At 41.6% G+C, this 24,307-nt stretch overlaps 1 protein-coding gene across 2 annotated transcripts; it reads left to right on the top strand.

The window, feature by feature from the left end:
• Positions 1 to 321: 321 nt before the first annotated feature.
• On the top strand, positions 322 to 2,308 carry LOC106836456 (spindlin-2). 2 transcript variants are annotated; one of them, XM_014849367.3, is made up of 2 exons: positions 322 to 748; positions 1,363 to 2,308. In XM_014849367.3, the coding sequence occupies exons 1-2, from the start codon at positions 430 to 432 to the stop codon at positions 2,139 to 2,141; spliced, it is 1,098 nt and encodes a 365-aa protein (XP_014704853.1). In that variant the 5' UTR covers positions 322 to 429; the 3' UTR covers positions 2,142 to 2,308. The 2 variants fall into 2 exon arrangements, with proteins under 2 accessions (XP_014704853.1, XP_014704871.1); XM_014849385.3 differs by having other exon boundaries at positions 377 to 748; positions 1,343 to 2,308.
• The last annotated feature ends 21,999 nt before the right edge of the window (positions 2,309 to 24,307 follow it).

Below are 24,307 nucleotides of genomic sequence, written 5' to 3' on the forward strand. Positions count from 1 at the left end.
ATGGCAGGTTGAGCACCAGCCCATTTCTCTCATCCTACCTCAAATCCCCTTAAATGACGGGAAAAACAGGGTTCTCTATATAAAGAATAACTCCAGAAGGGCACCTGGCAAAGAGAACAGCAAATTCTTAGAAGACGGAAAGCAGAAGCGGCAGGGGCACTGAGGTGGGGGTGGGGAGTCTGGGAGGGAACGCTAGGTGGTTGGAGAGAAGGGTTGTGGGCCCGGCTGCTCCTGATTTTGGAAAGAGGCGGGGCGGGACCAGGAGCCTACGAAAGCCTTCCCGGCCCAGGGCAGTGCTGGGTGTGAGAACTGGGGAAAGGGTGGGCCGCGGGCGGTTTGGCAGGAAGGGGAGGCCTGTTTCCTGGCAGGAAGCTGCGCTACGGAAAGAGGGAGGAGACTGCGGCGGCGACAGCGGCTGGTGGGAGCCCAATGTGGCGGAGGCGCCGCTGCCGCCGACAGGGAGGCGGAGGGCCCGCGAGCCGAGCGCTGGAGACACAACCGCCATCCTCTTCGCCTGCCCCGCCGCACTCCAACACACGCTCCTCGCCTACGGATCCTGCCCTCCCAGGTCTTACAAGCACCCAATTCCTTGGCTGCTTATCCTCTTTCACCAAAGGCTCACAGCGGAGACAGCAGCAAGGTGTCCAATTTGGGCACGTGAGGCCCGCGATCCCTGGCCTTGGGGAGGTGGGCGCGGGCCTAGAAAACCGGAGGACGGGGTCGGTGGGTGCAAGACGGGAAAATTGGGGTAAGTGCTGGATGGGAGATGAGGGAAACTGAGAAGGGTGATTTGTGGACTGGGAGAGGGGGAGCCAAAGAGCACCTGGATGGTGTACAAAGGTAGCCAGAAGGGAAATAGGTTTGTTGTGGGCGCCCAGCGTGAACAAGGGGATGACCAAGAAGAGACGCGAAGGAGCGGCGAATACCACGCAGAAGACGTGAGGATGGGAGGCAAGAGGGATGAAGAGCAGATGGCAGTGGTCAGGGGACAAGGGGACTATATTGTTGGAAATGGAGAGATGGATTGGGGTAAGCAATGGTAAATATTTGTCTTTGGTGTGGGGATGCTAGGATGGCAACACAGGATGAGACATTATGCAAAGGAGCCTGCTCTCTCTTGTTGGGGCCTCAATCACCACAACCACCTCTCTAACCCTACAGCACAGCCAAAGGAGCCTGGAGGGAGGGCACTGCAGACAAGCATCCAATAGTGTCTTGATATCCAGTATTCCGGCTGGACACATCTGAATAACTTGGTTAGCAAAGTACCTGGTGCCCAGGGACTTTGCAATACAGAGAAAAAAAAATCTCACGCTATAATACACTAAATGTTTCTCCCTAGCTTGTTTCCTCCCACTGCAGGTATGAAGACCCCTCACAAAAAGACAGCTGCAGGGCAGCAAACCAGGGAAGCTGTCGATCATCACACCCGATCGGCAAATATGAGGAAGAAAAAGAACTCTCAAAAGAAGCAGAGGTGCAGACCTTCATCCCAGGCCAGCAGAAACATCGTGGGCTGCAGAATTTCACACGGATGGAAGGAAGGTGATGAGCCCATCACCCAGTGGAAAGGAACCGTTCTGGATCAGGTGCCTATAAATCCCTCTCTTTATCTGGTGAAATATGATGGAATTGACTGTGTCTATGGACTGGAACTTCACAGAGATGAAAGGATTTTGAAACTTAAAATCCTTCCTGATAAGGTGCCATTTTCTCGAGTTAGAGATGTACGCCTTGCAAATACCATAATTGGTAAAGCTGTGGAACATATGTTTGAGGGTGAACATGGTTCTAAAGATGAATGGAGAGGGATGGTCTTAGCCCAAGCACCTATCATGAAAGCCTGGTTTTATATTACCTATGAGAAAGATCCTGTCTTGTACATGTACCAGCTTCTAGACGATTATAAAGAAGGAGACCTCCGTATTATGCCAGAGTCCAGTGAGTCTCCTCCAGCAGAGAGGGAGCCAGAAGGAGTTATAGATGGCCTGATAGGTAAACATGTGGAATATACCAAAGAAGATGGCTCCAAAAGGACAGGTAAAGTCATTCACCAAGTCAAAGCTAAACCATCTGTGTATTTCATCAAGTTTGATGATGATTTCCATATCTATGTCTATGATTTGGTGAAAAAGTCCTAACTGTTTGGGTAAGACTTGCCACATTTGTGGAAAGTGTATACTTTATAGACATGCAAAATAATGTTGCTTTTCAGTGTACTGAAAGCTCAAGGGTCCCTGTTAATTCAGCATCTTTGCCCGCCTAACTGTTGTTTTGTTCTGAAAAATACAAGTGTATGTGGATATGACATGCTGTGTGTCAGGACTTTGTCATGTTGAAAAGATTGGGTGTGTTTGGCAGATGGGGCATGAAGGAAGGAACAGCTGTAAATTCAGGCTGTGAATAAGTTCAGTGAGTATCATAGTCAGCCATCTAAAAATGGAAGAGGACTTAGCTGGTCTGGTCTAGGGAGGGGGAAGGAGAAGGAACTAGAGATGGACTGTAGGGGAAGGGAGAAGGGGAGATGACTGCTTAGGAAGAGGTGGGGAGGGGCCCTCCCTACCCCCATCCCTGGGGGGGAGGGATGACTTAAGAGAGGGAGGCACCCACCTGGGAGGGGTTGAAGAATAACAGAGGGAGAGTGAGATCTTGGGGCTTAGAGGAAGACAGACAGAATAAATTGAGTAGAGATGGACACAAGGAAGCTTAGAAGAGGTCCAGAGCAAGGGGGAGAAAGACAAAGTTGGCAGGGATCTGGGGAGAAGCTAAAGGATACTCACAGGGAGGGTCTATGCATAAGTGAGGGGCCAGAAGGGGAGGGACACGGAGGAAGGAAGAATTCTAAGAAGAAAGGCTGACAAAGGAAGTGAGAATACAGAAAAAGAGGTATAGGGACTGGGGCCCATGAGAGATAGGAAGGCCCCAGGAAAAAGTTGAACTTCTGGCAGTATCCATGATGCCCTCCCTGGCTCTGTGCGGAAAGGATGTGGCAACTTTCAAGAAGCCAGATGGACTGGTGGTTCCCTAGAAGGGCGGTGTGACAGGAATGACTCCATAGTTAAGCAGAAGCCAAGTTTATACCTGAAAGGCTTTTCTTATTTCAGGGAGTTGCGCCACACCTGCCAAGCCGAACCCCAACCCTCAGCCTAAACACATTAACATGGCACCCCATAAGCACAGGGCTGTGGGTCGCCTTCTCACATTTCCCAGAAGACCCAGTGCAGTAAATCTTGGACCTGAAGGCCTTGGTTCGTTTCCCCTACATTGGATGAACAATTCTTGGGGGGAATGGGTCAGTGGGGCACTCAGGACTTGAAGAGATGTGCCACCTTGCATTTGGAAAGTATTTTATCCAGAAAAATGGAAGCTTGCTGACCCCAGGTACAGCAGTCCCCTCGCAGTTCTTCCTCCTGCTGGACTGTACCTTGTTCTTCCCTATAGAAGAGGGGCATCAGAGGATGTTTCTCTCCAGGGCATGGGGAGTACTTGACAGTGCGTGCCTCTCTCAGCAGCTGCCTGAAACCACAGGTGGCTCCACCCAGCGCTCCACCAAATGGAGGTCTGCTGCCTCCAGAAGCCCCACCTTGGCTATACCCTGACAAAGCTAGTGGCTACTGACCACCCTTCACAGGTACCTACTGGCCAGTCTTGCCCACCCCAAGCACACAGGGAGCTGTGATGGAAGTTTGTGCACCTCTGTTTCCAGGTGAGATAGATGGCATGGAACAGTCGGGCTGGGAGTTGTGACTCTGTATAACTAACTCCTTCGGCTGTATAGTGCCATGCAGAGGGGTGGTGGTTGGTGGGGAGAGGGTGCAATAACCCCCATAAATTCCCTCAGAGATAGGGTGTCCAGACATAAGTCTGTGTCCTTCTCTTCTATCCCCGTTGCCTTTCCCCCATCCTGCTGTGGAAGTTCCCTTCAAAACCCTCTCTCTGGTTTCCCCACCCTACACTTCACTAAAATATACCCTTGCCCTCAAAGAAAGAGTCCTAGTGACTTCCCACTGCCCAGGCTTCCCTAACTCCATGCATAGCAGGGGGAGGGGGAGGCAGGGAGCTTTCAGGAGTTGGAAGAAAGTGGTAATTCCAGTTCATTCTCTCTACCCTACATGACCTCAAACTGTTTGCCTCAAGAATTACACAAGGCAAGCCCACCTCACCATAGCAAGGATTAGTTTACTTTCATACATCACACAATTTAATCTAACAGGTACCTGCAGGCCACCCATGAGCCAGTTTCAGCCAGCTGTCATGTTTTGTTTGATCTTTGTGCTTTTATCGTTTTCTGTTTTTAAAGTAGCTACTTAGACATTTGGGAGATTTCACATTACGAAAATCCACATTTCTGGCTCACCTGGAAAAACCCCGAAAAACAAAAACAATAAACTGAGGATTAGGACCCACATTCCAACAAGGACACTGGCAGCTGGGTCTGAGGTAGGGCTGCCCCCATTTTAGACTCTGAGTGCTTTCTCAAGTTGGCCACACCCCCAGCTGGCCTGCTTCACTCTAATAAAATGCCAAGTTGTCCCCTGGAGGCATTTGCTTTTGTAGCTTTGGGGCTACACCCAGGGAAACTGCCTAGCCCCCCTCTTGGCTTACTTTGACCCCATTTGCTTTTTAATGTATTTGCTTTATCATCATCCCCCCAACCTGCCCCCATTCCCCCACCCCCTACTCCCTGCCCATGCTTTCTTCAGGTAGGCTCTGTGCCAGTTAGTCTTTCTTCTAGGCACAGGTACTTATGATATGATAATTAACAAAAGAAGCAAATAATCTTACCCTTATGGAGCTTTCATTTTAGTGTGGGAGACAGACAATAGCCCAGATAAAATGAGTGTAATATAAAGTATTTTCAAAATGACAAGTGTTAAGAAGGAACAAGTAAAGCAAGGAATGGGAAATTGAAATTCCCAGAGAGCAGGCCGATACTGGATAGATAGGGAGGCCAGGGCCTTCTCACTGAGAACATGGCTTTTGAGTAAAGAGCTGAAGGCAATGAGAGAACTAACCCTGTGGCTGTCTAGGGAAAGAGCATTCCAGATAGAGGGACAGCAAGTGCTGAGGCCCCAAGGCAGGAGTGGAGCTGGCATGTTGGAGAAACACTGAGGGTACCAGCATGGCTGGAGCTGAGTGAGCAAGGTAGAGAATATCAGGAAGTGAGTTCAGAGAGGTGATGGGGATCCAGGAGAAGCAGATAGGTCAGAGCCTTGGAGGTCAGAGAATAGAATTTGGCTTTTACCCAGAGTGTGATGGGGAGCCATTCGAGTATTTTCAGCAGAGGTGTGATGTGATTGGTCTCATATTTTAACAGGATCACACTGGCAACTCTGGAGCTTAGTCTGTAAGGAGGTCAAGGGTGGAAAAAGGGAGGCTACATATGCCAATGAAACAGGGGAGACCTAGCAACAGATTTGCATATAGGAAACTGGAATCATAATAGTGATGACATTTCTAATGAATGACAAAAAAGCATTTTATACAATAAACGATGCAGGATTAATCTCTTTTTTAATATGGCCTTACACAAAATAAATTCTAAGTGAAAAAATGTTAGTAGTTAAATTTCAAAAATAACATTATAAAACTTTTAGAAGAAAATGTAAGAGGATATTTATTATTTTTATGGAAATGGGGAAGATTTTGTTTAAAGGAATTACAGTGCACAGGTAATAAAGGAAAAGTTTGGTAAATTTGATTATTTTAAAATATGCAAGCCCCTAATTTCAAAATCATCATATACAACTAGAGTAAAATGAGATCAGGCTACAAACTTTGATAGTTAAAATGAATGAAATAAAAATACATTCAGGGGTCGGCCCCATGGCCAAGTGTTTAAGTTCACAGGCTCCACTTCAGTGGCCCAGGGTTCACTGGTTCAGATCCTGGGCATGGACCTACGCACAGCTCATCAAGACATGCAGTCACCGCATCCCACATGGAGGAACTAGAATGACCTACAACTAGGATATACAACTATGTGCTGGGGCTTTGGGGAGGAAAAAAAAGAGAAAGATTAGAAACAGATGTTAGCTCAGGGTCAGATCACACAAAAAAAAGGCATACCTTTAGCAAATATATATATATATATATATATATATATATATATATATATATATATACAATGTGAAAAAAAATGGTCCATAGAAAACTTGGCAAAAAATATGAACAGGCAATTCACAAATAGATCACCTGGTCAATAAACATGTATCTGTTCCCCATTACCTAATTCTATCTTCCATAACATATATCATCTTCCCACATCCTATATAGTTTACTTTGTTAATATGGTTGTTTCCCTACCAGAATGTAACCCCTGAAAGTGCATGATTTTCTTCCTTTACACTCACCAATGTTTCCCCAGTCCTTAGAAGAGTACTTGGCGTATAATAGATACTTAATAAATATTCGTTTACTATGTGAATCTCATCAGTAAGTAGGAAAATGGAAATTAATATAACCTGATTTCACACACGTTGGATCAGCAACACACGTGAAGTTTGAAAGTATGTACTGACCAGTTAAACAAGTGGGAGGTCCTATACACTGTAGGTGAGAGTTTAAGTCAGAGAGAAATTTGCCATTAACTAGTGAGTTTGAAGATGGCATATTTCCAGCAATTTCAGTCAGGTATTGTTGGAAGGCAATTCTGCATGTGTCTCACGTGTTTCTCTATATCTTGCAAGCAAGACACTGACTATTCTTTGTTTTAAGCTACCTTTTAAAAGATGTTTGAATGGCAAACGGCTTTGGAAGATAGAGACAATGTGTGTCTCTGAAGTAAAGAGCAGGTTTGCTTAGAATCTTTGGAAGATAAGAGAGTGGAGCAAAGGACAAGAATGCTTGTTCCAATATAATAAGGATAATGTGTCCTTCAAGAGCAAAGGGAAGGGATGCTTACTGCCCATTATAAAAGTTTGAGGTTCCCAAACTGAGGTTTTCTCTCCTGTAATGCAAACCTATTTTATATGTAAGTGTCATGTGACCATTTTGTGTCACCCTGTGGGAAGTGGAATTCAGGCTTCTAGGGCGAAAATGCAGGTATTTAGGCTATTGCTATTACTGTGAATAATAAACTATTCTCTGTCTCTGATCTAGAAGTCTTGTATCTTCTACCAGCATCTGAGAAACCTGGCAGCCTACCTTGTTAGCTCAAAAATAGAGTAAACTTTAATAATTTTCACAGTTCTTGATACTTGTAGCAATGAGGATAGGATGCTGACAAAGAATGGCTTTCTGTAAGAAGAAGAATGAGGACCTCACAAGCCAATTAATAGAATTTGAGGGTAATTTATGAGCATTGGTGGTCAATGTACAGACAAACTCTGCAATAAATAGTCCCCCCTCTTTTAATAAGGAGGATTTGGGGAAGTGGTTGCAGGATAAGAGCTGAGAACTCCTTGTACCCAGTGGAGATCAAAGGTCATATGCACCTATCTGAATATACTGGGGAATTTTGGCAAAGGGAGAGAATTAAACTTTTAGGGCCCTATTATATATGGATGCTCAAGTGACTATTCCACTCAGACCTGTGGAAGAAAATGACATCAAGAATGAGCTAATGGGGGTCTTTCCCAGTGGCATGGTGGTTAAGTTCATGCACTCTGGTTAAATGGCCAGGTGTTTGCCAGTTTGGATCCTGGACTTGGACCTACACACCTACATCAAGCCATGCTGTGGCAGCATCCCACATAGAAGAACTAGAAGGACTTATAACTAGATTATACAACTGCACTGGGGCTTTGGGGAGAAAAAATAAAAAGTGGAAGATTGGCAACAGATGTTAGCTAAAGGCCAATCTTCCTAAGGGGAAAAAAAAAAGAAAATGAGCTAATGGGGTTTGGGCTGGGTTTACAGTGGGGGAAAGGAAGCCAATATAGCCTTGTGAGTGAAACGTTTTGTGCCAGTTCTGTGCACTCTAGGTATTACCTCTAAATCTGAATATATAGTTGGAAGAGATGCTTGTATTTCCCTGCCCCAAAAGTGCCAGATAAGATTCAGCTACATGTAGGGAAGTATTAGTGGAACACATAAATCTTTCTTCCACCAGCCTCCCTGCACCCTCTGGAGTGTATAGAATCCCAACAGGAAAAAAAAAAATCACATCCCAGATTAAAGACTAAAAGGAAGCACAGGTAGTAAAAGGTTCAAGGACAGCTATGTGCAAAAGTCTAAGGGGAGCTGAAGGCTTATAGTAGATTGTTTTCAAATAACTTCAGTTGTTTCTCCTATAGTCTCAGCTGTCTCAGACAATGTGATTCTAACTGAATCCATTACACACACTAATGACTCATGGTACACTGTTTTAAACATTGTACTGGCCATACTACTGGCACTTGAGAATCAAGATCTTTTTGCATGCATGTGAAAACGTCTCCAATATGTGTTTCTCATACTTTTTCAGGGTTATGTAAACTCCACTGCCATTTGCCAAAATTAGATAGGTCAGGATTTAGCACAAGTGCTGCTACACTCTGTTTTCCAAAACTTTCACTATATACATGATATCCTGATGGTTGGTAGTCAGAAGCCTCAGTCTCAACAGCCCAGCCTGTGGTGTGACACATCCCCCAGGAAGAGTGGCCAAAAATCTCCAAAAAAATTCAGGAGCCTGCTTGCCAAGTACTATGTAAGCATATTTGCAATACTCAGTCTTTCAGGCAAAGAAAAATTCTCTCTTCATCCCCACACCACCAAAAAAGAGGCCCAGCACCTAACGATACTTTGGATATTGGAAGTTCTTTGTGATTCTTTGGGCATTCTGCTTGGTCCTTTATATCAGACACCCACAAATCATCATCTTTTGAGTGGGACCCAAAGCAACATTTTGCTATGGAAACTGTCCAGCAAGCTGTGTCATGCTCTCTACCTTTTGGGTCCCACAGCTGTAATGACCTCTTTGAGCTATAAGGCTATGGGACTGATGACTATCCAAATGGAGTCTCTAGCAACAGGAAGCAGTCTCTGCCTGGATGAAGATAGCTAACATTAATGAAAATTTTAAAACATTCAAGACAATTCTATCTTTTTAGTAGGTATAAGCATATACTAAAAACATTATAACATACATAGGAAAGAAAAATAATCAACCTTGATTATTGAAAAATAATCAAGTTGGGAACTTCATCAGAACCAAACCATGCTGGCACCCTGATCTCAGACTTCCAGCCTACAGAACTGTTGAAAAATAAATTTTAGTTTATAAGACATATGTTATGGTAATTTGTTAGAATAGCCTGAATTGACTAAGACATATAATATAGACATAAAATGGAATATTACTCTGTCAGAAAAGGGAATGAAGTTCTGAGACATGCTGCAATGTTGATGAACAATGAAAAATTTGTGCTAAGTGAAATAAGCCAAACACAAAATAACAAATATTGTATGATTTCACTCATAGATTAAATATGGCAAATTCAGAGATATAGTAAGTTAACAATTGCTAAAAGGCAAATTTTATGTTATGTATTTAATGAATTTCTTTTAAAAAGGTTAATAGTGGAGGCGTCCATAAAAAGGTCAGAGTAAGGACCTCCAAATGTTTGCCCCTACCTGAAAGCAGTGTAGGCAAAAGTTATCAGAATCAACATTTTGAGAACTCTGGAAATTAATCAAAGGCTTGTAGCAACCCAGGGAATATTTAGTCAAGAAAAATGAATGAATCTCAGTAAGAACAGTGAGCTTTGTGGTATTGTAACTAATCCTAGTCTCATCTCCCATTCTCCAGTCTTCAGTAGCTTGACTAGTAACAGGCTACATTCTGAGTACTGAAGAGAGCAGAATGAGGCTGAAGCTCTTTCAAAGCCTTGTTCCCAAAGAAGAGACATAAATTGACTTGTTTGGTAGCTCTCTGGAAGACATCAGTCAAAGGCTTGTCTTTTGTTGACCTCACTCAAACTTATCCACTACTAATAGCTTCTTGAGGGGTAGGAGGGGCATTTGTTTAATGTTTTCACATTATGGCTGCCTGAGGCAATAGATAACAGTTGGGGGCAAACAATAGACTAAATAGCTTAAAATAAATGAATGAAGTGTCCCTAGAGGCTTTGATAATCTCTGATATATTCATGAGAATATGGAAGGCCACCTGCATTTGTAGGGCTGTATGCATGCTCAGGAAAGACATTAGAAGGCCCTAAATTCTGACTTATGGTGGACCTTTAAGATCTCTGAAAGCAGTAAACAAAAGCTAAGGCAGAGTGGTAAACTACCTGGTGGAGTGTTGGAGGTATGCCCCAACGTACTCAGAGACTGGTAGACTTATTGCTCCCAGGTGATTAAGGAAATCACTGACAGATTATTGTTGACTGCTAAGCTGATTGAATTTGGGACCTCAATGGCCACACATGAAAGAGCATAAATATTACAGAATTAGTTGAGAAAAGTGTGAAAAAACCCAACAACTACTGTAACAAACAGCAACAAAACAAACCTTGAGGAAGGAGGATAAACTTAATTCCAAAGTTGCCATATTATGTTGACAAATAAAAATGGCAAGCAATAGGATATATTGGAGTATATGAGGAAGCCATTTGGTATAAACCTAATTTGGCCTGACTTCTTTTTTCCTCCTTTTAAAAGGGCCTGACTGGCTATTGAGCACGCATTGCATATCTGCTTAGACATTTCCTATGGCCAGAACAAAGGCCCTTGAGATAAAGATGCAACTTCCCCCCAACATTAGCATTTTTCCTTAGGCTAGGAACTAATTGCTGCACTCACCTCCCAGCTCACCTGTGACCACCCAGCTGTAGACAACAGACTGCCACCCTGCTGTGTTCACCTAGACAGAAGACCTACCTGCTATTTCCGTCAATCGCTGTGCCGACAGAGTAGTCTCGCGACTATTGTAAAAGGGACATTCCAATCATATGTGAAACATCCTCTTTGAGGGTATATAACGACCCTGTATACCCCCCCCCCCACCTCTTTGGAGTGCTCTGTTCCTTTGTGGAAATACTCTCCCGGGTTATAATCCTCAGATTTAAGCTCAGAATAAACTCACCCAAATTTTCATTTATAGATTGGATATGGATTATTCTCGTTGACAGTTCTTGGCGTAGTTGCGGCAGGATTTCAGAGAAACCCACCAGAGGCCACCTGGAATCTACACTGAACCGGCATTCGGTACCAATAAGGGCCCATTGAGCCCCCTGGATCACTGCATTCTTCAGGTGACCTTGGTGAGTTCTCCTGAAACCCGGACCTCCTTACTTTAAGTTGACGGTCCAAGAGTTTATATGAGCTGGGTAAAGTCTTAAGACTAGAGGTTTTGAGGGGTACCAGTACAGTTCCTAGGTAGAAAAAAACCTAGAGAGAATTCCTAAGCCTCAGGGGCTTAGAGGAGCTTGGAGTGAGCTGGGTTGGTTGTCCTTTTAATTTGGCTTTGAATTGGAAAGAATTGTGTTTATAGAGTCTGAACAAACTGCTTGATAGAGAAATGAGAGACTGAATGTCTTCAGCTCCGAAGAAAAGGAACACTTGCTCCTCCCAGCCTTTACCAAAAGGCACCCTTAGGTGACTAAGGACCTCAGCGGGAGTGTCAGAGGATTAATCCTCGCAACGTGCAGCAGTCCCATAGGGAACTCCACTCTCATTCATGGTAATTAATTACAGGCTCACCCGGGGACACACACATAAGGGCTGGTCACCCCGCGCTCCGAGCTCCCACGGCAGTATTAGTTGGCTGGAGGGAAAAACCGAGGCACGTAAGAGAGTGTTTATGACCTTTCTATGGGGAGTAACACTCACAAGCAGCACACTTCTGACCCACTACACTGTCCTTAGAAGTTGTTCAGACTTTATTTAAAAAAACAAAAAGAAAAACAGACAAGCAAAAAGAAAATGGGAAACCCGTGCTTTTTAAAGCCGGCCAGCTCCCGGATGGACGACCTCCCAATGGAACTCCAGCTGGTTTCCTGTATGAAAACAATGCTTGCAAGTATCTAACAAAATGGGAAGGATTAACTAAGGATGACTTAAGTGGCCAAAGTGGGGAATGTTCGATATCTCAAAGCTACTGTATTTGCGCGCACAGGTAGAGAGAGCTGGCTCTAAAACTAAAGCAAAAGAATGGGAAGCTTATTATGATTGGCATTTAGAGGCTTCAAAACGTAATAATGATAAAGTGAATTCTTTACAGGAGACTAACCATAAATTGGCAGAGACTGTATCTGAATTTAAAAAGGATAAGAAGCCAGAAACCGTCCCACCCCGCTTATCCCTTCCATCTCCTCTGCAGCTGCCTTTGGAATCTCAGAGCTCATCTCCTTCTTCTTTTCTAAAGAGCTCTAGTCCATTGACTTAAAGTAAGCACTTACAAAAAAGTTTTTCTGAATAGAACTAACCCAAATGTCTTCATCTCTCGTAGAGTTACAATGGCCATTTTCGCCTCCTTTTTAGCTTTGCAACCGGGAAACAAAGAAATCTTTAAAGAGTCAAAGGCTCCACCCCTGGGAGCCCCAACTTTGGGTTTCTGGGCCTGATCACCCCAGCAACCCTAAGTGGGGTGCCCTCTCTTGACAGTTGACTCATTGAGTATTTTAGTCACCTAGTGAGTCAGTTATAAGGGTAGGAGACCTGTGATTTATTCTGTGAACTGTCCTGCTGGGGTTGTGTGCCCAGCATAGGAACTGTTGTGTGACTCTTATCTTGATAACCCTCTGGAAGAGGCCATGAGGGCGAGGTATGATCTCATCTCTTCTTTTCTTTGTCTGTTTTGCTCATCATCTCTTCTGTTGTCACCAAGTTGAGGTTAAGTTCAGGCTGGACCTGACCAGAACCTGGACCTTCTGTAAAATTGAAAACTTGTGTTTCTCTGTGCCTTTGTGATGCAGTTGGACAGGTAGATCAACCTGGAATGTAATTTGAGTTAAAACCCAGTTTCTGAGAAATCAAGAGTTTTGGCTTAAAGTAAGTGCTTACATAAATTCTAAATGTAGTAGAAATTAACCCAGTATCTTTCAAAGTTAACGTCTTGTGAATTAACCTTTGGTAAATGAAAGCTTGTTTAAGTTTGTTGGTTTGATTGAAAATAGTGTTGTTGTCAGAGTTGTTGGCATTTGCATATGATGCAGGCATGCAGCCTGGGTTTACTAGTCAAATAAGTTCATGTTGTCTGTTAGAAATTCGTCAGCAAAATAATAGCTTTAAATGAGGACCAGTTTTGTCTAATGTCTCATGAGGTTTTCGTAGGTAATCTGAACATAAGTGTTGGAAACAAACGGTTTAAATAGATAAAAGTGGGTACAATAACTGTTTTATGGTCTGTATACTTGGGGAAAAAAACACCTTCAAATTCTTTTTGGTAACAATCTTGAGTTTTGCCAAGTTAAGTTAAATGATAAAAATCTGAGTATCTGGGTAATTTTTGGATTGGATAGAACAAACATTGCTAAACATCTAAGTTTATCTGCTTTTGGTTTTTATTGCAGAGATGCTAAAAGTCTTTGGGTCTTTTACTGTAAAGTGATGTGTTCCTAGAAATTATGAAGTGTTTAGAATGCTGATATAAAAGACAATTTGTAATTGCTTACCTTTTAGTGTTTACTAGGGTCTGTTAATGGTTAAAAGTTCTAATTAACATATGTAATTAAAGCTATTGGAAATTAATAAGGAAAACAGCTCTGCATTCAAGGAAACTTAAAATGTAAGTTTTCAGTAAAGAAGGTATAAAGAATGGAAATATTTTTGTTTGGTTGGTTAAGAAAGATAAATTTGTCCTAATGTACTAGAAGGGAAGAAAGAAAGCATGGGACAAATTCTGAAGGCAAAAAGAAAGTTGTAGAAGTTTTGTGAAGGAGAAATTCTGAAAGGAGTTTTATGCCTGGTCACATAGACTGACATTAAAGTAAATCCAATTAAGCAAATGAGTTTCAATGTTAAAAAACAAAACTGCTAACAGAGATTAAGATCAATAACCGGTTATACAGGACTGAATGAACTGAGGATGATTATAATTTTTTTATGACTTTTGTTTGAAATATTGTTTTTGATGTGTTGTTTTGTTTTCTCAGATTTAAGGAAATCTTTTCTCTTATGCTAACCATGTCTTATAGCAATCAGTGAAATTATACCTTTGTGAGCAAAACTGAAACATTTGTCTTTTTCTCCCTACCTGATCCCTCGAGAATTTGGAAACTCTTTGTGAGTGAGTATGGTTATTTCGTGGCAATATAGTTATTTGCATAAGTTCAATAAGAATCTGTTCTCCTTGTAACAGGACACATTTGTTATCTTACCAAAACTTTGACTGGAATGTCATGTTTGAGAGAAAGATACAGACTCAGATATGACAATACTGCCTTTGAGGAATAAGGTTGACTTTCTGGAAATAAAGCCACTTGGAAATATGGGCCTGGTACCTTGCTTTACAGAGAGAGATTCCAGCAATCTTACCTGGTAAGTAAGGAAGCTTGCTTATGTGGCAGGTGCAATGAACCTCGAAATATTCTGGGGAACCTCAAGAAAGGAGAGAAAGTCACCCAAATCTAAGGTATTGCAGGCAAGGCCTCATGGCACAAATACTTGGCTTGGCTTTTCTGGCCTCAAGAAGTTTTTAAAGTTCAATCTGAGATTCCTCATAAAAAATTCCAGCAAAGCAGATTTAAGAGCCTATATGATCAATTGCTATTCTTGCTGCACTTATGTAAATAATCGGGCCAAGTTTCTTGAAACTAAACTTATTTTGGGAAACCAATTAGTCTTAACTTGACTATCTTTGGTAAAAATGAGGGTGATTTTAGAGAGAAAAATTGTTTCAGTGAAAAATTATAATACGCATTTGTGGATATTAGATCCTAGTTCTGTTAATTGTCTTTGAGGCTTTTTCTACCTGTGAACTGAGCTGCATCCTGAATTCTTCTACTGAAATATCTGGTTACAAACTTCCAAACTAATGTTTTCAATTTTTCCCTCATTTTCATTTGGAATCATTGAGAATTGGTCATGCTCTTTTTCCTGAAACCTTGCAAACTGAAGCTGAACAACTTGATAGAAACTTAAGAGAGATTCCTATCTGTTGCTGTGTAAGCTGTAAGCCACTCAAAAAGATACCTGAATGCCCGATGACATCATCAGAGACCTTTCATGCTGCAAAAAGATGCTTTAACTCTGACATCTAGAAGTCTTCTTGACTGCCTGCCCCCTGGACACAGGAACTAATTTATAATTTGCTCCAACCATTAACCTTGTTACCTTGTTTCCAACATCACAAGGGAGAGAAGACCACGACTGCATTCTATTGTTTAATTTGGTTTACAAATGAGTCTTACTTAAATGATAAGTGAGGATGTTACACTGTCTAGCCTCAAGAATACCTGCTACTTTCTGTTAACTCTGCTAACCCAGTAAAAGATTTCCTTCTACAGGCTCAAGAAATTGCCACGGAACAAGAGAAGCAGATATGGCAGTCAAAAGGGGGAATTTTTGACACCCCCTCGCAGATGTGGTTCGGGCCCAATAAGAAACCCACTCTATGGGTCACAAGGCCACTTTCCCTCCCTAAGGGACACTTTGAGGTATGACAATTGGACTTTGTCCAAATGCCCCCATCTCAAGGATAAACATATCTTGTAATGATCTGTATGTTCTCACATTGTTTTGAGGCCTTTCCTTGCAGAAGAGCGATGGCTTTAGGTAAATTATTATCGAAAAGAATAAATTCCTGTTTGAGGAATTCCTCCCGAGTTACACAGTGACTGGGGGGACTCAAATCTATTTGTAATGTTTGGCCAATATTGCAGCATTTCTACTGTGCTTACCATCCTCGATCCTCAGGACTGGTAAAACTAATGGCACAACTAGAACTTAATTGGCAAGCTTTCAGAAGCATTTACTCTCTCATGGCCAAAACTTCTTATGCTAGTGCTCTTTAATCTTAGATCTATACTTTTTGTAAACATCAGCTGTCTCCTTTTTAAATAATACAACAGCCTATGCAATTAAATGAAGAAATATATGAACCAGCTTTGCTTAAGGGATGTATTACATTGTTTTCATGGTCTTATTGTGGTGCTTAAAAGAAATGAAAGATTTGTAGCTGATTGTTTCACAGAGAAGTCCCAGAACTTAAGGATCATGGACTGTAACCTGAAGAATTTATTTATTGAAAGAGACATCAAATAAGACTCTTTGCAGCCCTGTTGGAAAGGACAATACCAGGAGGAGAAGAAGACAAGATCTGTTGTAGACAGCTGTCCCAAGACTCAGGACCAGGCCTGTATTCCCAACCTTATATCTCGTCATTTAAACCTTTGTTATGCTTAAACTGTATACCTATTTTATAATTGTTTGGAATGCTATCATACTTAAAGTGATTAATTTGGAACAGACTGGTCTTGAAAGCCAGGAATTTATCGAGTGACTCCTAATGGAACTCAATGGTTATGTGGAACAAATCTTTGGCCTTGGCTACTGCCTGGATGGCTAAAACACTTCACCCTGAGTTTCCTTTAAAAGCAGGGAAGGAGTCAGGCTGAGTTAAAACCTGTTGCTAATCTCCCTCTCTTTAAGGCCAGATGGGCTTGTTCAGTGTTTCACTGGTATGACTGTATTTGCAGCTATGTTTGCTCCTTCCTCGGGGCTAGAAGATGTCATATTACATATAGAAGCTCTGACTAAATTTACTCAACAAGCCCTTAATGATAGTCAAGCAGGAATAGCCTTATTAAATACTGAAATGACTTTAATGTGAAAGGCTGTCCTTCAAAATAGAATGGCCTTAGATATTCTTACAGCATCCCAAGGTGGCACGTGTGCAATCATTCAGACTGAATGCTGTGTTTTTATACCTGATGAATCTTCCAATGTGTCATCTCTGCTAAAGCACATGAAGAAGCAGGTGGATGCCTTATGCGATCCTGCACCTAGTTTGATTTGTTTCATTGGTTCCCTTTCAGTACCTGTTCCCTTTTTCAATGCGGATTGGAATTCCTATTTCTATTACTTATTGGAATCCTTGTACTGATCATAATATTCAAACTAATTGTTGTTTTCTTTACTCAGTGTTGTAAGAGTAGCAATACAAACTAAAGTAATCATTGCTCGACAGCTTGAGATGGTCAGTCTGTCTTATAACCCTGGACAAATTTCCTTTTCTGATACGGACTATGACTAAGAATTCATTTCAGACTAATCCTTACAAAAATGCTGTTCTTATCATTACTGTACTTGTTCTATAATCATATACAATGTAAATGCAAGGTGTCATAGAAAAGTGCATATGCAATGTTTGTGCAACAATCTAAATTAATTACATAACATATGAAATGCTTCCTCTGTTAATAAATATACTTCCATGCTTGTCCACTATTTCCCCCCAACGTGGACGACTAGGCAAATAAATAACATAAAAGCCTAGCACCGAGGGACATGATGGACCCAGGGCAGGCAGCAACCACCCTGGTGCTGAGGGACAATATTTTATCATAAATACTTTCTATCGAAAGATTAGAGATCAAAAGGGGGAAATGACAAATAAAAATGGCAAGCAATAGGATATATTGGAGTATATGAGGAAGCCATTTGGTATAAACCTAATTCGGCCTGACTTCTTTTTTCCTCCTTTTAAAAGGGCCTGACTGGCTATTGAGCACGCATTGCATATCTGCTTAGACATTTCCTATGGCCAGAACAAAGGCCCTTGAGATAAAGATACAACTTCCCCCCAACATTAGCATTTTTCCTTAGGCTAGGAACTAATTGCTGCACTCACCTCCCAGCTCACCTGTGACCACCTAGCTGTAGACAACAGACTGCCACCCTGCTGTGTTCACCTAGACAGAAGACCTACCTGCTATTTCCGTCAATCGCTGTGCCGACAGAGTAGTCTCGCGACTATTGTAAAAGGGACATTCCAATCATATGTGAAACATCCTCTTTGAGGGTATATAACGACCCTGTATACCCCCCCCCCACCTCTTTGGAGTGTTCTGTTCCTTTGTGGAAAGACTCTCCCAGGTTATAATCCTCAGATTTAAGCTCAGAATAAACTCACCCAAATTTTCATTTATAGATTGGATATGGATTATTTTCGTCGACAATGTTATCTGAAAAGTCCATTTTTCAGAAAAATTATGAAACATGCAAGAGACAAGAAAGCATATACCATATACCAGATAAAAGAGTAATCAATATAAACTATCCCTGAAGAAGTGCAGAGGTTGGACTTAGTTAAAGACAAAGACATAAATCAGCTATTTTTAAAATGTTCAAATGGCAAAAATATATTGTCTTCAAAAGTAAAGTATGAGAACAATGACAAATTAGAGAATATAAATAAAGTGATATAAATTATTTTTAAAAAACCAAATTGAAATTCTGGAGATGAAAAGTACAATAACTGAAATGGAAAATTTACTAAAGGGGCTCAGTAGAAGATTTGAGCTGGAAAAAGGAAAAACCAACACACTTGGCAATAGGTGAATTAAGATTATCAAATCAAAGTAATAGAATGAAGAATGAAAAGAACATTGGAAACGTATAGAAACAAACATAACAACATATGCATAGAGTCCCAGAATTACAGGGGAAAGGGGAAAATAGAGTATGTGAAAAAAACAATGGCCAAGAAATTCCCAAATTTTATAAAAAACATTAACCTACATATCCAAGAAGCTCCACTTGATGTAGGATAAATTCAGAGATCCACATGTAGACAAACAGAAATCAAACTGTTGAAAGACACAACCATAGAGAAAACATTGAAAGCAGCAAGAGTAAGGCCTCATCATGTACAGAGATCTTCAATAAGATTAATCACTGATTTCCCATGAGAAACCATAGAGGTCAGGAAGTAATGGGTTGACATAGTCAAAATGCTGAAAGAAAAGAAAAATTGAAGAAATAATTCTGTTATGAGTAAAATTATCCTTCAAAAATGGAGAGTAACATCAGCAGAATAGCAGACTGAGAAGCTCCAAGCTCTCATTCTGCCACAGAAACATCAAGAGAAAACAATAAAAAGCTGTATGAACCAATGTTTATAGCAACCAAACAACAAGCATAATCGAGAAAATTTCATCTTTGAAATACTGAAAAAGTTTTGTGGTGTTTTTTTTTTTTTTTAAAGATTTTATTTTTTCCTTTTTCTCCCCAAAGCCCCCCAGTACATAGTTGTATATTTCTCATTGTGGGTCCTTCTAGTTGTAGCATGTGGGATGCCGCCTCAGCGTGGTTCGATGAGCAGTGCCATGTCCGCGCCCAGGATTCGAACCAACGAAACACTGGGCCGCCTGCAGCGGAGCGCGCGAACTTAACCACTCGGCCACGGGGCCAGCCCCAGTTTTGTGGTGTTTTTATATACTGTCCTCCCACCCTGACCCAGTGGCTGTGAACAAGGTCTTAAGCAGGCAGCAGCTTTGTTACCAGTACTCTTCTCAAACAGGAAGTAGCATAGCAGGCCTTGTTTGCAAATTATTGAGTATGTCTGTTCTAAAGAGTCTGAGGAATGTCTGAAGGACCTAAGCGAGGTACTTGTTCAGCACAACTCAAGATTGAAGCAGAAAAAACAGTGGGCAATGACTGTAAAAGACACAAGGCAGACTACAAACCTACAGGTGCCTAAGGTAAGAGATTATAGATGGAGATACACATAGAGAAGCTAGGGTAAGACTCTGGAAAATTAGATAATTCAAAAGAAACTTTTAATATGGAGGAATTTGAAAAGCCACACACCTGCCTAGGCAAGACAGATGTTCAGGAAAGACTTCAGAAGATCTTTAGCTTTTAACTTAGTCTGGTCCTTAAGGCATAGAGCAAATCTTGCTGATCAGTGAAGGACTACTCCACCACGGAGTTATTCTGAAAATACTGATGGAAGCTCTATTTTTTGTGTATTTTCTGTTTGTTTCTTCAAGCTCCTGGCATATAAGGAAATATCTGCCATATATTAACTGAACACAAGCTAAACGCAAACAAACTGCAGTGATCACACATGACAAGCAATAGTCCTTGCAAATAACTTTTAGAAAAGTTCGATTTCCACAGTTGTCACATTATAAGTCAAATATCTAATTTTCAAGAAAAGTTGACAAACCGTACAAAGATATATAAAAATATGGCCCATTCAAAGAAAGAAAATAAAGTGGCAGAAGTTATCCCTGAAGAAACACAAGCATCAGGGGCTGGCCTGGTGGTGTAGCAGTTAAGTTCACATGCTCCACTTCAGTGACCTGGAGTTCACCAATTTGGATCCTGGGCATGGATGTGTCCACCACATATCAAGCCATGCTGTGGTAGGTGTCCCACATACAAAATTGAGGAAGATGGGCACAGATGTTAGCTTAGAGCCATTCTTCTTCTGCAGAAAGAGGAGGAATAGCTGTGGATGATAGCTCAGAGGTAATCTTCATCAAAAAACACAAAAAGGAAACAAGCATAAGATTTAAGACACAAAGGCTTTATTTTTTAATTTATTTTATTTATTTCTTATTTTATTGAGGTCACATTGGTTTATAACATGCACAACAGCCAAGATTTGGAAGCAACCCAAGTGCTCATCAACAGATGAAGGGATAAAGAAGATATGGTGTATATATGAACAATGGAATACCACTCAGCCACAAAAAAGGACAAAATCATGTCATTTGTGACAACATGGATAGACCTTGAAGGTATTATGCTAAGTGAAATAAGTCAAATGAAGACTTTAAAACAAATTTTAAATATACTCAAGAGCAAAGGGAAAATATGAACAAAGAACGAAGGTAAATTATGAAAATGATATAGTGTGAAAATAAGAATGTCAACAAAAGATACAAATTAAACAAATGAACCAAACAGAAATTCTAGAGCTCAAAAGTACAATAAATTAAATGAAAAAAATATTAGAGGGGAGAAACAGCAGATTTCAACTTGCAGAAGATAGAATTAGTGAACACAAAGATAGAATAAATGAAATTGTTGAGTCTGAGCAGGAAGAATAAAGAATGGAATGAACAGAGCTTATGGGACAGCAGGAAACCATCAAGTGGACCAACACACACATTACGGGGGTCCCTGAAGGAGAAGAGGGAGAGACAGTTGCAGAAAAATTATTTGAAGAAATAATGGCTAACTAACCAATTTGATAAATACATGAATTTATAAATCCAAGAACTGAGGGTATGATGTTGAGCAAAATTAGCCAGATAGAGAAAGACAAACACCATATGATTTCACTCATATGTGGAAGATAAACATATGAATAAGGAGAACAGATTAGTAGTTACTGGATGGGAAGGATGTTGGGGGGGTGAGTGAAAGGGATAAAGAGGTACATATGCACAGTGACAGATAAAAACTAGACTATTGGTGGTGAGCATGATGCAGTCTATACAGAAACTGATATATAATAATGTACACCTGAAATTTTACAATGTTATAAACCAATAAGACCTCAATAAAATAAATAAAAGATATGCTGGAGAGGGGGAATCATTAGGCCCACAATCTCCCCTTCCACTAGCCCCATCTGGCTAATAATTAAGCCAGGCTGTAATGTATTGCACCACACCATTGACTATTGGAATCTCAATGCGAAAGTTCCCCTGATTAAGGCTCCAATTCCTAATATTATAGAACTGATTGAGGCTATACAGCAGGCCCACGGAGAATCCTTCTCAGTCATTGATCAAGCTAATATGTTCTGTTCCCATCACAGAGGAAGGTCAAGCCCAATTTGCTGTCACTTTTGAAGGGACTCAATATACATTTGTGCAGCTCCTATTTAGATATTTAACCAGCCCTGCAACTGCACATAACCTCTTCCACCAATGTTTAAAAACCTTACATTTGGAAAGGTGCTGTTTTGTCATTATATTGATGGTATTATGCTAAAGGATCCCTCTGAGGAAGCAGTACAGGCAGATTTGCACACCTTCACAGACTACCTACACCAGCATGGCTGGATGATCATTCCTCACAAGACCCAAGGCCCCACCTCATCTGTCAAATTTCTAGGCATCATCTGGTCCTCTCAGGGCCTTGAAATTACCCCCAAGTCAAACATCAGTTGCTCACCATTAAACCAGCTACCACATTTAAGCACAATACATACTAGATTTGTTTATATTGTAGAGACAACTCATCCCTCATCTCTGACTAATTCTTCACCCTATATATGCAATCATACACAAGTCTGCCATCTGCCATTAGGGTGAAACTCAACAGCGTGCTTTGGAAGCTTCTGACAAACAAATGGTGAGCGATAGGATGTACTGGAGTAGATGAGGAAGCCATTTAGAGTAAATCTAATTCGGCCTGACCTTGTTTTCCTGAAAGAGCCTGACATGGCCACTGAGCATGCATTGTATATCTGCTTTAAGCATTTGCTATGTCCCAAAGAGAAGAACAAATAGCCTTAAGATACAGATGCAACTTCCCCCACATTGGCATTTCCTTAAGGATAAGCATCTCTCCCTAGGCTAGGAATTGCTTTGCTGCACTCACCCGTGACCAACCAGCTTGAGCAACAGATCTGCTTCCTGCTGTGTTCACCAAGACAGCAGACCTACTACCTGCTGTGTCCATCAATCATTGTGCCAAGAGAGAAAACTTGTGACTATTGTAAAAGGGACATTTTAATCAGATGTGAAACATGCTCTTTGAGGGTATATAACCATTCTGTACATCCCATTTCTTTGATGTCCTTCCTTCCGTGGGTAAGGAAGGCCCTAGGCTAAGCTCGTCCTCAGATCTGGCTCAGAATAAACTCACGCCAATTTTCACTTTATAGATTGATTATGGATTATTTTCATCAACACTTCTTAGTAGGCCATCGAACAAGCCTTACTTTTAGTCCTTGCTCTACATCCCAAGTCGAGTCCTTGGCCACATCTGATTTTGCCTCCTGGAGTCTCTGGACCAAACATGACTCCACCTGGCTTCCTATGGAGTTTTTGTTTGAGGGTCTAACCCCAATGGCAGCACGACACACTTCCTTGAATGCCGGATTTTGCATCTTCTTGGTCTCTTTTAGAAACCAAGGTCCTAACCAGCCCCCACCCAGTACTACTCTGTACACAAGTTCCTATAATCCCCTGGGTTAGAGATGCCTCCAAGGAGAAGCTCAGCACAACCACTGATGCCTCTTTGGTGAATTGGAAATGGTAACTTCAGGAGAGAGCTAAATCTGACATCAAAGGCCTTTCCAAATTACAGGAGGATGTGGCTTTCACCAGACTCAGCCCCTTGCCCTAGAGCCTTCAGGAAGTCATAGCAGCACCACCCCCTCTGTCTAGCTGCTTGAGGAGCCCCTTTGGACCAACTGTCTGAGAAGGACAAAGAATCAGTGTTCTTCACTGATGACAGCACCACCGTTGTATGCAATGTAACTGTCTGGAGGCCTTGGGCATTCCACCTGCCCTTTGGTACCTCTCCAGGCAAGGAGGGCACTCCCGGCTCAGCCCAATTGGTGGAAATTGTATCTGTTCACCTAGCCCCTAAGAAAGCCATAAAACAGGGGTTTTTGCAGCTTTACATTATCACAGATTCCTGGGCTGCTGATAATGGCCTGGCAGTTTGATTGGCCGATAGCTAAGGGACCATTTTCTCATAAGAGGCAAGCCCATCTGGGGTGCCCAGATATAGAAGAAATTAGCAGAGCCCCCAATTCCTATAATTGTTACTCATGTTTCCACACACACTAACTACTCCACACCAGAAGCTATTTTTAACAATATTTCAGACTTCTTTACTAAGCCCTCCACATTTTGCCAGGTACAGACTCTTCAGGGTAACAACCCTTCCAAGAAATTCATGAAATGGGCTCACACAAGCTTGGGTCATCAGAAAATTTATGCCTTAACAACTTGGGCTCAAGTAAGGGGACTTTCCCTCTCAGCAGCAGCCAAGTTGTGATAGATGAGTGCATTCTCTGTTCCCAAACCAAATACTGGAAACTATCCAGATGGGGACATATTCCCCAAGGAGACAGACTATACTTCCCCTGGCCGATTGATTTTATTGGCTCACTGAACCCCTCTGCTGAGGCTTCCAGATGCCATCACAATCATCAATACTTTCACAGAAAGTATTGGTGACTCTTGGCGACTCCTGCCCAGAATTCCTCCTCAAAAGAGGTAATCTCTTTTATTAGTAAATTTATTCTTATTCATTTTGGATCACCAGACATTATTGACTTTGACCACGGGCACCCACATTACCTCTCAAGAGACTCAACAATGGGCTTTCCATCATAATATTCTTTGGAATTTCCATCTAGGCTACTGCCCCAAGGCGGCTGGCCTCCTTGAGCATCACAACGGCCTTCTTAAAGAGACACTACTTTAATTATTTTCAGGCAAATGGTCCCTGAAATAGA

This window comes from Equus asinus, chromosome X, assembly GCF_041296235.1.
Source record: "Equus asinus isolate D_3611 breed Donkey chromosome X, EquAss-T2T_v2, whole genome shotgun sequence".
NCBI classification, from domain to species: Eukaryota; Metazoa; Chordata; class Mammalia; order Perissodactyla; family Equidae; genus Equus; species Equus asinus.

Coding starts and splice junctions, on each gene's coding strand:
- LOC106836456 (XM_014849367.3), top strand. CDS start 430: ATGTGGCGGAGGCGCCGCTGCCGCCGACAGGGAGGCGGAGGGCCCGCG. Junction 749..1,362: donor TGCAAGACGGGAAAATTGGG/GTAAGTGCTGGA, acceptor CTCCCACTGCAG/GTATGAAGACCCCTCACAAA.